Source organism: Alexandromys fortis, unplaced genomic scaffold (assembly GCF_014885135.2).
Source record: "Alexandromys fortis isolate MF-2015 unplaced genomic scaffold, M_Fortis_MF-2015_v1.1 scaffold_295, whole genome shotgun sequence".
Taxonomy (NCBI): domain Eukaryota; kingdom Metazoa; phylum Chordata; class Mammalia; order Rodentia; family Cricetidae; genus Alexandromys; species Alexandromys fortis.
The window spans coordinates 320079-333806 of NW_026068169.1; the positions used below are offsets into that span (position 1 = coordinate 320079).

A 13728-nucleotide genomic window follows, 5' to 3' on the forward strand; every position below is an offset into this window, starting at 1 on the left:
TTACTTAATATGGCAATTTCTGCATTTTGGGTGGATTTCTAATTTAAATGCAAATTTAATGTTATTATTGATATGATAATATACTCACATTTCTATGTCTCCCTCTCCCATCGCTCCTCCTGTGTCATCTCCCACTCCCTCTAAATTATTAACCTCTTCTGTAATTATTATTGTCACAGACATATGTATGTGTTTAGGGATGACCACTTGGAATTGGATGACCTATTGTCACAGACATATGTATGTGTTTAGGGATGACCACTTGGAATTGGATGACCTATCAGGGGAGTTAATCCATGATTTTCCTTTTCTCAGCACCCATTAATAGCCTGCAGCTCTTCATCTAGGGTTGAAGCCTTATAACATTTCCCCCATCAACGTTGGCATGCTAACTGGTATTGTAATTGAACAGGTCTTGTTTAGGTGACTTTAGGGTTGAGATTCCATGGGTGCAGCTTTCCTGAAATATATAAAATATAATCTTACGGCAGTCATTCTGTTCTTCTGGCTCTTACAATCTTTCTACCCCGTCTTCTGTAATGTTCCCTGAACCTTAGGTATAGTATTCATGTTATAGACATGTCAGTGGCAATGGGCACCCTATGGTTGGTTGTTTGGGCAGTCTGATCTTTTGTGGTTTTCTATAATGGTCTCCATCTGCTGCAAAAAGAAGCTTCTTTGATGAGGGACAAGAGCTACAGTTGTCTGTGGATAAAAAGATCAGTATTAGGCTGGAGAGATGGCTCAGAGGTTAAGAGCACTAGCTGCTCTTCCAGAGGTCCTGAGTTCAATTCCCTGCAACCACATGGTGGTTCACAACCATCTGTACTGAGATCTGGCGCCCGGCTCTGGTGTGCGGGCATACATCGAGGCAGAATGTTGTATACATAATAAATAAATAAATCTTTAAAAAAAGATCAGCATTAAAATGAGTTTTCTAGAAATATTACTTGTAGCTTGCCTTTACAAACCAAATTTTCACTCAATCTGCAACCCAGTTAATAATATGCTTTGAGACCAGATAGAATTATGTACTCATTCTGCTTATATTCTGTGTACACAGCCTGATTCAAATGAACTGAACTTTAAGAAAAACAATGTAATCAATCTTATTATGTTTTAGACTCCTCAGTGTAGCATATTTTCTATTATTTTATGACTTATTCATGCCCCTGACTCAGAACAATGTATGTTTGTGTAAGATGTGATGTGTAAGATCATTTGTGTAGATCACAAGGTATTGAAATCAACATCATCCCACCAAAAAAGAAATGTTGAAAACAACATGTGGGTATAAATTGACAATATCTGTTTAGCTTTTTGTATTGTTCTGCATCATCAGGGAGAGCATAACAATTTCCTTCTTGTGAGACTCCTATAAAAGATTAAGACAGCTGCGTGGTGGTGCACACCTTTAATCCCAGCACTCAGGAGGCAGAGGCAGGTGGATCTCTATGAGTTCAAGGCCAGTCTGAGCTACAGAGTGAGTTCCAGGACAGGCTCCAAAACTAAACAGAGGAAACTCTGTCTTGAAAAACCAAAACAAAAAAAACAAAACAAAACAAAACATTAAGACAAGTAACTTCTGTGTTCTTTAATAATAGAGGGGACAACCTTTGTTTAAGAGACCAGATCAAAAGAGATCAGAACTCTTTGGAAAAAGTCAGGCCCACTTTAGGTAAAAGAGTTAGATTCTCTTCTTTCACTTTATGGGCCACTGCCTCTGACAGGTATTTAGAATGCAGTTAGAGATTCTACTGCATTCCATGTCCTCACCAGCCCCAGGTGGCTGGCTAGGTGTAGAGCACCAGGCGCTAATTCTCTTCTATTGGGTGACTGCTGGATACCCATACGACAAAGGTGCCACGACCTCACCCTTGGGCCTATCTTGCTGTGAGTCCTCATTGTGATTCACAGGCATGCGCCACCACTGCCTTGCTCCTGTGTCCTTTATATAGGCTGTCAGCAGAAGGTGTGGCCCAGATTAAAGGTGGATCTTCCCACCCGAAAAGACCCAGATTAGAAGTGGGTCTTCTCATTTCAAATGAATTTAATTAAGAAAAAAATCCCTCACAAGTGCATCCAGCCATGTGGGTTTTAGCTACTTCCAGATAGAGTCAAACTCAGCCTGCCTCTGCCTCCTGAGTGCTGGGATCAAAGGCGTGCACCACCGCTACCCGGCTTGTGTCTAGTCTCTTTTAAAAGCGTGAATTATTTACTGTTTACCGACACATACTTGTGTTTCTTTTTCAATTTCTATCTTCTTTTCTTTTTTATTATTTTTATTGAGCTCTACATTTTTCTCTGCTCCCCTCCCTGCCTCTCCCCTCCCCTCCAACTCTCTCCCAAGGTCCCCATGCTCCCAATTTACTCAGGAGATCTTGTCTTTTTCTGCTTTCTACTTCCCATGTAGATTAGATCTACATAAGTCTCTCTTAGTGTCCTCATTATTGTCTAAATTCTCTGGGATTGTGGTTTGTAGGCTGGCTTTCTTTGCTTTATGTTTAAAAACCACCTATGAGTGAGTACATGTGATAATTGTCTTTCTGTGTCTGGGTTACCTCACTCAAAATAATGTTTTCTAGCTCCATCCATTGTCCTGCAAAAGTCCAGATGTCGTTATTTTTTCCGCTGTGTAGTACTCCATTCTTCATACTTGTGTTTCTTAGCATGGCTTTAGGAGGCCTGCAGATTGAGCAGGAACGGTCGGTATTAGTAGTCGGCTGCTCTCTTGTTGAGTCAAGTCCACCTTCCATGCATAATGCAGCCTCTGATGCCTGCTCAAAGATTTCTTTTGTTTTTACCCTAACCTGACTATCTGTCACTCATGGTAAGCAAGTCACTGATTGGTTAAAGAATGTGCTTAAGTCTTCTCAGCCAGTTAGGTTTTTACCTTTTAGGATTTAATACATTTCAGGAGTAAGATTTCTATTAGAGTTTAAGGAGGTTACACAATTCAGCCCCACATTCAGCAAGGGACAGGGAGCCTGCGGGTCTCTTTCAAGTCACGTCTAAGAAGGCACACAGACTAAAAGGATACATTTGATTTTAGTTTTAACCTTAGCTTCTTAGGAGTTATTCTCGGGCTCTGTTTGGTCAGAGGTGCTATTTCAGGCCTTTTGCCACAGAAGCATGTGTCGTTCATTCATTGATGGATCTGAGCATATGACTTGTGTCTGAGTGAGTGTATGGGTCTTTGGTGAATGACTTGAAGTTTGCCCTCTGTCCTTTCCTGATCTAGCACTCACAATTTTCCTGTTCACAAGTTAACACTGGTCCCAGGAAGACAAGAAAAGGCTGATTCTTTCCATGGCTCTAGGTATAGAACTTCTGGATCTTCTGTCCCTTTACTGTGTCAGTTAGCTACTAGCCTCCTAACTGCTTATAAGATCCTCACTGCTTTCCAGATACTTGGAGGTACAAAGGTTTCCACATCTTGTTCTAATAACATCAGTTTGTGCCACCACCCCTTTCTTCTTTCGAGTCACTACTGCTGTGATGGAACACCATGACCAAAGCAACTTGGGGAGGAGAGGGCTTATTCAGCTTACACTTCCACAGCACTGCTCACCATAGAAGGAAATCAGCATAAGAACTCGAGCAGGGCCTGGTCTACAAGAGCTAGTTCCAGGACAGGCTCCAAAACCACAGAGAAACCCTGTCTTGAAAAACCAAAAAAAAAAAAAAAAAAAGAACTCGAGCAGGGCAGGATCCTGGAAGAAGGAGCTGATGTACAGGCCACGGAGGAGTGCGGCTTATGGGATTGCTCATTGTGGTTTGCTCAGCCTGCTCTCTTAAAGCACCCAGGACAGGCAGCCCAAGGACGGTACCGCCCATAATAGGCTGGACCCTTCCCCCATCCATCATTAATTAAGAAAATGTCTTACAGCTGGATCTATGGAGGCAGTGTTCTCAGTTGAAGTTCCCACCTTTCAGATAACTCTAGCTTGAGGCAAGGTGACATAAAACTAGCCAGCAAACCCCCATTATGGCTTGCCCTACCCCCAGCAAAGCTCTCCTAACGGTTTTCCTAGAACTAGGGATGCTTTCCCAATATGATATGTACTGCTTCTGCTCTACAGGTGGCACCGAAGATAAGGCTACAGCGGTGTTGGCAGCTTACCCCTCCCACTGTGAAGACTCCTTCCAACATCTGTGCTACTAGGAGACAATTAGAGCCTCATTTGTCATCAATTGGCTTCGCCTGGATTCGAGCAGAGGTTCTCAACCTGTGGGTCTCAAACCCTTCACAGGGGTTGCATATCGGATATCGTGCAAATCACATATTTATATTACAGTTCATAACAGTGGCAAGATCACAGTTATGAAGTAGCAATGAAACTAGTTTTATGGCCGGACACCACCACATCAGGAGGAACTGTATTCAAGGGTTGTAGCACTGGGAAGGTTGAGAAGCACCGGATTAGAGATTCTGCCCTGTTATGAGTGGGGTTGAGGTCAATAATCCTCTTGGGCACACTTACCTGGACACAGGGATGGGATTGATGACAAATGGCAGCCTTCCCTTTCCAGGGTAAAATAACAGCCCAAGAATAGGAGCTGGGAGAAGGGATCCCTGTCTTCTCGGCTATTCCTGCTTGAAATAGACCCGCTTTAATAGAGGTGAGGATAAGGGAGTGATCTACAGACTATTGATGCCTTGAGCAGATTTCAACTTTCTTTCTTGTTGAAGCTACCTGTCTACTTCCGTTAGAAAAGCTATCGTCTATGTAGAATTCAGTACTAATTCCTTCACCTTCACTAGTGTGCAGATTTACATATTTTAATTTCTTCAAGGAAAACAAGAATCACTTAACTTGCTTGACAACTAACTATTTCATATTACTAAGTTAATAGCATTTAAGTGGAGTAACTGAACTCTTCATTGTATCACAAAACAGTAACTCAACTTCCCTGTACATTATTTCCCTCTATTTTTATATATTTGATTAACTATGTAATAGTCTCTTCTCCCACATCTAGCAAGATAAATGTGTAATTTATAGTATATCAGTAACTAGACTCATTGTCTCTATTTCATGCTCAACTATTCCTGTTATATAGTATTTCAATAATAACTTTACATATTTCAGTTGAACTGACACTCACCAGCATCAACTTTAAAATTAACATGTTTTAAGAACATAATGAAAATGCTAGTTTAAACAGTAAGCAATACTGGGCCCAATTAAAGTCCCACTGTTTTAAGAGAGTTTCTTGCACTACTTTATGCTTCAATTAACACAACTTCCATTGGGCAAAGCCACAACCTGAAAGGCAGCAGTAGCAGGAATACCCTTTCTAGAGTACTGTTTGTAGATTTCACCAGTGGGACCAACGTCGTTGATGTCAGCTAGTTAGTCATCTGAACACATTAGTGAAGTCACAGGCTGAAGCTTTCACAATACGCCTCATGTCTGTAAGACTTTGCTTGGCTTCTTCTATTGTCCTTCTTCTATCCTTCCTGGCAGAAGCTGCTCACCTCAAGAGCACATGTCTAGTTATCCCCAAGTATTATCACAGCGTGACTGTGGGAAGAAATGGCTTCTGGGGCCGCCTACGATGTTAATCACTTTTCCGATCAAGTAAAATGCAACTAATCCTTTGTTTCCATGAGGCTTCTCTAGAAGAAGACGCGCCTATGCCAGCCACTAAAATCTTCTTTTAGTAGAATCTATTTTTACAAATTTTTAAAAATGTTCTGAACTGGGCTGGAGAGATGGCTCAGTGGTTAAGAGCATTGCCTGCTCTTCCAAAGGTCATGAGTTCAATTCCCAGCAACCACATGGTGGCTCACAACTATCTGTAATGAGGTTTGGTGCCCTCTTCTGGCCTGCAGACACGCACACAGACAGAATATTGTATACATAATAAATAAATAAATAAATAAATAAATAAATAAGTAAGTAAGTAAATAAATAAATATTTTTAAAAATGTTCTGAACTTGTAGTGTGTGTATGCACATGTGTGTGTGGTGCGTGTGTGGAAGTCAGAGGGAGTCAGCTTGTGGGTATCAGTTCTTTCTTTCCACCATGTGAGTCTTCAGTTTAAACAGAGGTTATCAAGTTTGCTGGCAGATGCCTTTAGCTGCTGAGCCATCTTGCTGGCCTTGCAGATTTCATGAAATAAATGTTTTTTTCTATTTGTGGTATGTCATTAGGACATACAGAAGAAATATTTAGTGATGTTTTGTTTTCTAGTTTTCACTAGGTAAGTTGAAAACTTTCCTATTTACTTATGTGTATGCATGTTTTGCATGTATGTCTGTGTACCACATACATGTTTACTCCCTGTGGAGGTCAGAAGAGGGCTTTGGATCCCCTGGAACTGGAGTTACAGATGGCTGTGCACCATCATGTGAACTTTGGGCAATGGTTTAGATTTGGATAAACTTTTGCTAGAAAAGATATGGTATTAATGCATGTCTCTCCATATTCAACAAGGCTAGATTCTACCTCAAAACTCTGACAGGTTTTCAGTATCCCTTCTCAGTGATGACTATTACACATACAAAAGTATACCTTTTCTAAAACAGGCTTTCCTAAAAGATTCTTCTTCTAGCACTACGAAGAACTTTATGAACATATATTTCAGTCACAATTTTTTCAGTATTACTATATTTCCATGGGAGGTATCTTTCAATTATAATTATATGAAGTAATTAAGAAGTACAGACTCCTGGTATTCAAGGAGGCTATAGTTCAATGTTCAGAGTTTACTTCATATTGGTATATCACATTTAAGCTTAATCTTCATTTAAAGTTAATTTTTCAAAAATTTCAGTCAGGTTCTATATTAATTGTTCTAAGAATATTCCTTATTGTTTATATTGTGTGTTTGTGTGTGTACCTGCATGTGCATATGTGTGTGGGCAGAGAACAACCTGCAGGAGTTAATTCTCACCTCCTTACCTCCTACCATGTAGGTTCCAGGGAACAAGATCCACTCGTAAGGCTTGATCACATGGACTTTTATGAGCCATCTCACTAGTCCAAAACTGCACTGAACTCTTTCATCCTCTTAAAGAAACAGTCAGAAAAATGGGGCTTTAAACCCTCTAAATATTGTGTCTTGCTATATCATTACTGTTAGTTGCTGCTGTCTCGGCTGGTTTCCGCATTTATGAGTCAATATATGTCAGACCTGCTATTTGGAACGATTATAAGGATTAGAAACATCATCCGCAATAAAGGCTCATGGTGGGAAACAGAATACTACCTGTTCTTGAGGATATAATAAACTTTGGGGTACTGATTAATACAAGGCAATTTGGCTTTCAGATACTGTCTCTTAATTTGAGTTTTTAAGGAATGCAGTCTTTCTAGTTTTCCCATTGAGTTTGCGACAGTGTGGTATCATTTGTCATTGCTATTACTAGGGTTGTCTGTAAGACTCTCTGACTTGTTTACTGCGATAATTAATCTCAATTGTCAACTTGCTGAGATCTAGAATCAAGATGGAGAGATTATCTTAATTAGGTAAATTGAGGCAGGAAGAACTACCCACTATGGGTGGCACTATTCCCTGAGCTGGGTCCTGTACTGTATAAAAAGGAGAAAGCTACAATGAGACAAAAAGTTAGTTCTTCGAGAAAAATCAACATAATAGACAAACCTTTATCCAAACTAACCAAAGGGAAGCAAGAGACTATCCAAATTAACAAAATCAGAGCTGGAGAGATGGCTCAGTGGTTAAGAGCGCCGTCTGCTCTTCCAGAGGGAGGGGGAATGGAGTGGGGGGAGGGGGAGAGGGGGAGGGGAGTGGGGAGAGGAGGAGATTTGTGGGAGGAGGGGGAGGAAAATGGGAAACGGGGAGGAAGCGGTAATTTTTCAAATAAATAGATAAATAAATAAAAAGAAAAAAATACCATCCCTAATTACAATAATATATCAAGTACTTAGGAATTAAACTGTAGATATCTCTAGAAAAACTAATCCTATGGAGACATGAAGAGACCTGGATAAATAGGAGAGGTAAACTATGATCTTTGGATACTAACATTTAACATTATAAAGATATCAATGTCACTAAATTAATCAATCCAATGTCAAATTAAACTGCAATAATATTTTATACAAATTAAATTAATTACATAATATATATTTTAAAAATTAAGAACTATAAAACTGAAAGAAAAATGCAGAGTAACTTATCTTACCTAATATTAAAGAAAATTATAAAAATTATAAACCCTTAATAACTAACCCAATGTACTATTGATGAAAGATGACCTAGCCAATGGAACAAAACAGAATCAATGAATAGACTGGTGTGTGCCTGTCTATCTATGTGGGTCTGTACTCCATGTGCACATGTGTCTAGAGAAAGGAGGTTGAGTTAGGCTAGCAAATAAATGCAGAAAGAAATTATCATTCAATATATAGAAATGAGAATCTAGCTTAGTATGTAAAGAAAAGAAAGTTAAGATCCCTCTTTCTGAAAACCTAAAATAAATATCCACTACATTAAAAACTTTACCTGGAAAGTGTTACATAAAAATATCTTTATGATGCAGGGATGGGAAGAATTTATTAAATAAGATATCAAACTCTATGTGAAGTTACTGGGTTTGACAAACCAAAATATGTGCTTCTCAGTAAGGAGAAAAACATATTAATATCTACACTTTACTTAGTAATCTATCAAAAAGGATAAATAAAAACTAGAGATGAACAGGTGAATAGCTTATGGATAAAATATCTATACTAAGATATTATTAATAGATTACAGGTAGTGGTCATATTGATGTACATTATTCTAATTTTTCTGTATATAGAAAATTATAATAATGAAAAGTTTAGAAAAATGAACTAATTCTATTTGATAAAGGATACTGTATATAAAATTAGAACAAATTGTGACTGGAAGAGATATTTGAAATAAAGACACATGCATAAGAATACAAATATATAAAATATTTCTGCTATGTATCTCACAAGGCACCTGTGCAATCAGCAAAAAAAAAGAAAAGTAATCTAACAGAGTTTGCAAAATAAATAGATGTGAACATTCCAGAGAAGAAAGCTCAAGTGGGTGCTAGAGAGATGGCTCAGCAATTAAGAGCACGTGCTGTTCTTGCAGAGGACCTGGGTTCAGTCCCCAGCATCCATACCAGGTGGCTCACAACCACCTATAAATTCCAGGGGATCTGATACCCTCTGGCTTCCATGAGCATCTTCACACACATGGAACAATGCATACATTCAGGCAAACACACATACACATAAAATAGAAATAAATGCTAGAATCTTATATTAAAGTTTTGGTTGTTTGTTTTTAGACAGGGTCTCTCTATGTAGTCCTAGCTGTCTTGAAGCTCACTCACTATATAGACCAGGCTGGCCTTGAACTCAGGGATTCACCTGCCTCTGCCTTCAAAGTGCTGGGACTAAAGGTGTGCCCCACCACACCTGACAAAGCAAAAAGTTTTTATAAGGGGCTGGAGTGATGACTCAGCAGTTAAGAGCACTGGCTGCTCTTCTAGTGGACTGAATTTCAATTCCTAGCACCAGTATGACAGCTCGCAACCATCTGCCACTCCAGTTCCAGGGGATCCAATGCCTTCTTTGGCCTCCAAAGGCACCAGACATGCATGTGGTACACAACACAAGCATGTAGTCAAAACACCAATAGATAGAGAATTAAGTAATTAAAAAGTTGACAGTTAAAAACACCAGGAACCTCAAATTGCTAATAGGCACAAAAACAGAAAAAAAGGCATACTGTGTAGTTTAAGGGTTAGAACAACTGCTTTGCGTTTAATCTTTGGCATCAAAGGAAAAACAAAATCAAAGGTCATCTTCATCGGTGAAAAACAAATGACAAGATAGTGCATGAAATCTGATGAATTTTGATTATATGACAATTATTACTGGAAATACGAAGAAATAGGAAAACTTAGGTGTTATTCTAAGTAGTGAATTAGTATAGCTACAATCTACAGCAATTTGGCAATATTTAGTGAAAACTTTACAGGTACATTTTATAGTAGTGGTTCTCGACCTGTGGGTCAGGATCATTTGGACAAATCTCTATCTCCAAAAATATTTACATCACAATTCATAATAGTAGCAAAATTACAGTTGTGAAGTAGCAACTAAAATCATTTTATGATTGGGATCACCACAACATGAGAAATGGCACGAAAGGGTCACAGCATTAGGAAAGCTGAGAACCACTGCTTTATAGGATCCAGAAGTCCTATTCTGGATCCTCCAGATATACTGATAAAGGAACACTATAATAAACCTCTCATGAAAGTGTTTCCTGGGAGTTATACAGAGAGCTCAATGATTTCATTCCCCATTACCCACATGGCGGCTCACAATCATCTCTAACTCCATTCTCAAGACTCTGACAGCTTCTTCTGACCTCTGTGGGAACTGCATGCATGTGGTGGGCAGACATACATGCAAGCAAATGCCTGTATGCACAAAATCAAAAAATACAATTTTTCAAAGGTATTTGAACTCATGGAATGCACTCCCAAAGAACTTTGAAGAATCATCCATTAGTTAATCAGTAAAATACTGTGAAAATAGTATTAATATTTACGCATACATGAATGTGGGCAGATTAAAAAAATAACACTGAATGGATATAGGCATGACGATCTATGTTTATAGTCCAATCCCCCAGGAGGCTGAGTAGAGAGGATGGCTTGAGCACAGGAGTTCAGACAAGCTTAGTAACACAAGAGTCTACTTGGACTGGCTGGTTTTATGTCAACTTGACACAAGCTAGAGTCATCAGAGAGGAAGAAGCCTCAGTTGAGGAAATGCTTCCACGAGATCCAATTGTAAGGCATTTTCTCAATTAGTGACCAATGGGGGTGGGCCCAGTCCATGGTGGGTGGAGCCATCCCTGGCCTTGTAGTCATGGGTTCTATAAGAAAGCAGGCTGAATAAGTCAAGGGAAGCAAGCCAGTAAGCAGTGCCCCTGCATGGCCTCTGCATCTGCTCCTGCCTCCAGGATCTCATCTGTTTGAGTTCTTGTCCTGACTTCCTTCAACATGGAAGTATAACCAGATAAACCCCTTCCTCCCCAAGGTAGGTGCTTTAGTCTTGGTTTTCATCACAACAACAGTAACCTTAACTAAGACACTATTAGAATAAACCAATATAAAAATTAAGATTCAAAGAAAGAAAAAAATGCAAGAAACAGAATGATGTGTAAAGTATCCTAAAGTTGGAAAGAGAAATACCACATTTTCTCTAATATACTATATTACCTGGTAATTTTTTTATATGTGTGTATTTAGGTGGAAGTGGGTCCTAGAAGGGAGAAAAGGGCTCTAAGTGGAAGAAGTTAGTACAATACATGTGAAATGAAAATGGCAAAGGGGATATAGAGGAGGGTTAACTAGGGAGGAAGAAAAGAGATGCAAGAGAGGAGGGGTGGGGGAGAAGATCAGCCACAGCAAAGGATGCATGAAAAAGAAGGAATCTTGGTAATAAGTTAGCTAATCAAAAAATTAAACAAGGAATGAGGACTCTTGGCAACAAAAACTAAAGTAAAACCAACAAATCGGGCTGGAGAGATGGTTAGGTGATTTAGGAGCAATTGCTGCTTTTCCAGAGGACCTGGGGTTTGACTCCCAGCACCCATCACAGTATCTGTCACTCCTGTTCTGGGGGATGCAAAGCCTCTCCTAGCCTCTGGGGGCACTGCATGGACATGGTGTACAAGCATAGCTGCGGGCAAACACTCGTCCACATAAAATAAAAAGAAATGAATCTACAAAAAATGAAATAAAAGGAAGTCATGCATGTACTAATGGTGACATGAGATCATAAACTGAGACTATCCATATCCATATAATATCCATTCTTAAGGTTTCTGAAGGCTAAGTCAAGCATAAAACAAAAATCTCTTCATGTCAAAATGCTATAAAAACAATCACATAAAGAAGATGTCTTACCGGAGTACACAACACATGAGCAGCAGGTGTGTGGGAACATTGGCTGGATTGAGCATACTGGGCGTGTCTGACTTCATACAGGCCAGGAAAGCCCGCATCCTCCTGTTCTTGTCCTCAACTGCTTTGCCTAACCAGAGCTTCTTGAGGTTTGGGCAAGTCCATTCCCGAAATGTGAGTGCCGACACCAGCTCAGGGGTTTGAGGTGATTTCCCTTTATAGGCAGACCATTCCTTAAGAATCACAGGAGGAACTGAAAAATGGAAAGTAAGGAAAAACAGGCTCTAGAGAATCTGGACATTACTGTAGCTGGCCACAGCTGGCAGGATCTATTGCACTTCAATAGCTTTACATTTTTGTCACTGTAATTGTTATTGTTAGCACTATAAATACTAGGAGCCATATGTATTTGTTAGACAGTTGATATATATGTATATGTGTGTGTACACACACACACACATATATATATATATATAACTTATACCTAATTATCACATTAATTCTCATGAAAATCCAGGAAGTGAACTGTCATGACAACATTTTTTTGTAGAGCATAGTGTTTACTTTGCAAAAGAAAAATCAAAATCCCATGCCACACAGTTTTTGAAATCCTTTGAAACTCATTTTTAAGCAGATGTAGCAGAACAGACAAAGAAACCTATCTAAGGTAGAATGGTGTGAATACATGGTTTCACAAAAGATTGCTGGATATTTCCAAAGATTTTAAATTCTCAAAACCAAAACCAAATCTCTCAAATTTTAGAAACTTTGGGGGATTAGCAGACATTGGGGGCCAGCCTGGGCAACAGAGATTGTCTCCAAAACCTAAATCCCCAAGTCCTTCAAAGCCAACATCAATTAGATTTACCAGGGTGAAAGAAAGCAGAGCATAAAATCATGGCTTCTAGTACATCTCAGATTCCTGCTCTAGGATCGCAGTTATTGGAGATGTGCAGCATCCACTTCATAACCTAAATGAGGCATTTCCTTTCGGTCTCAACATGATTGAGAGTTTTTAATCATGAATGCATGTCACATTCTGTCCAATGCTTTCTCTGTATCCACTGATAGAAACATGTATCAATATATATTGATATATGATTTAGTCAATGAATGTATATATATATGTATATATAGTTGAGTTCTACTAATATTTTTGTCTCTTTGTTTTTCTAAGACAGCATGCTATGTAGGCTCGGGCTGGCCTTGAACTCTCTATACACATGATATAGGCTAATTCTAAGAATTTTTCATATCTATACCGTCTTAATCTGTTTGAGTTGCTATGAAAAAATAGCACCACAGGCAGAGGTAGTACTGTACACCTTTAATCCCAGCACATGGAAGCAGAGACAGGTGGATCTCTGTGAGTTCAAGTCCATTCTGGTCTACAAAGTGAGTTCCAGGTCAGCCAGAGCTGCACAGTGAGATCCTGTCTCAAAAAGTCATAGACTAGCTTAGATGGCTTATAAAGAGCTGTATCTATTTCGCAAAGTTCTAGAAGCACGAAAGTCTTAGACCCAAGTGTTTCCATGCATCTGGTGAGGGCCTACTTTCTAGTTTACAGATAGCTATCTTCCTATATTTCCACATGGCAGAAAGAAAGGCAGCTCTCCAGGGTTCCTTTAAAAAAGACGCAAGGCCTATTCATGACTGTTGTCTTATAACTAACATATTGATGGGTTAGGATTTCAACACATGAATGTGATAGGCTGTGAAAACAGAAACATTCAGTCTACAGCACATACTGCTCTAGGATGTGCTCACAATAATGGCATCATTATATATTAGAGAGTAAATCTATCATTTT

At 39.2% G+C, this 13728-nt stretch overlaps 1 protein-coding gene across 9 annotated transcripts in view; it reads right to left on the reverse strand.

Moving 5' to 3' along the window:
* The window catches only part of Fam120c (family with sequence similarity 120 member C), a 127046-nt gene that overhangs the window by 31928 nt on the left and 81390 nt on the right, over positions 1 to 13728 (reverse strand). For all 9 annotated transcript variants that reach the window (XR_007589529.1, XR_007589530.1, XM_050128320.1 and 6 more), the window contains exon 10: positions 11922 to 12171. Coding sequence is in view for 7 of the 9 variants with exons in the window: in XM_050128320.1 (XP_049984277.1) it covers positions 11922 to 12171 (250 nt within the window). In the remaining 2 variants the exon portion in view is untranslated. The remainder of the gene's footprint in view (positions 1 to 11921; positions 12172 to 13728) is intronic.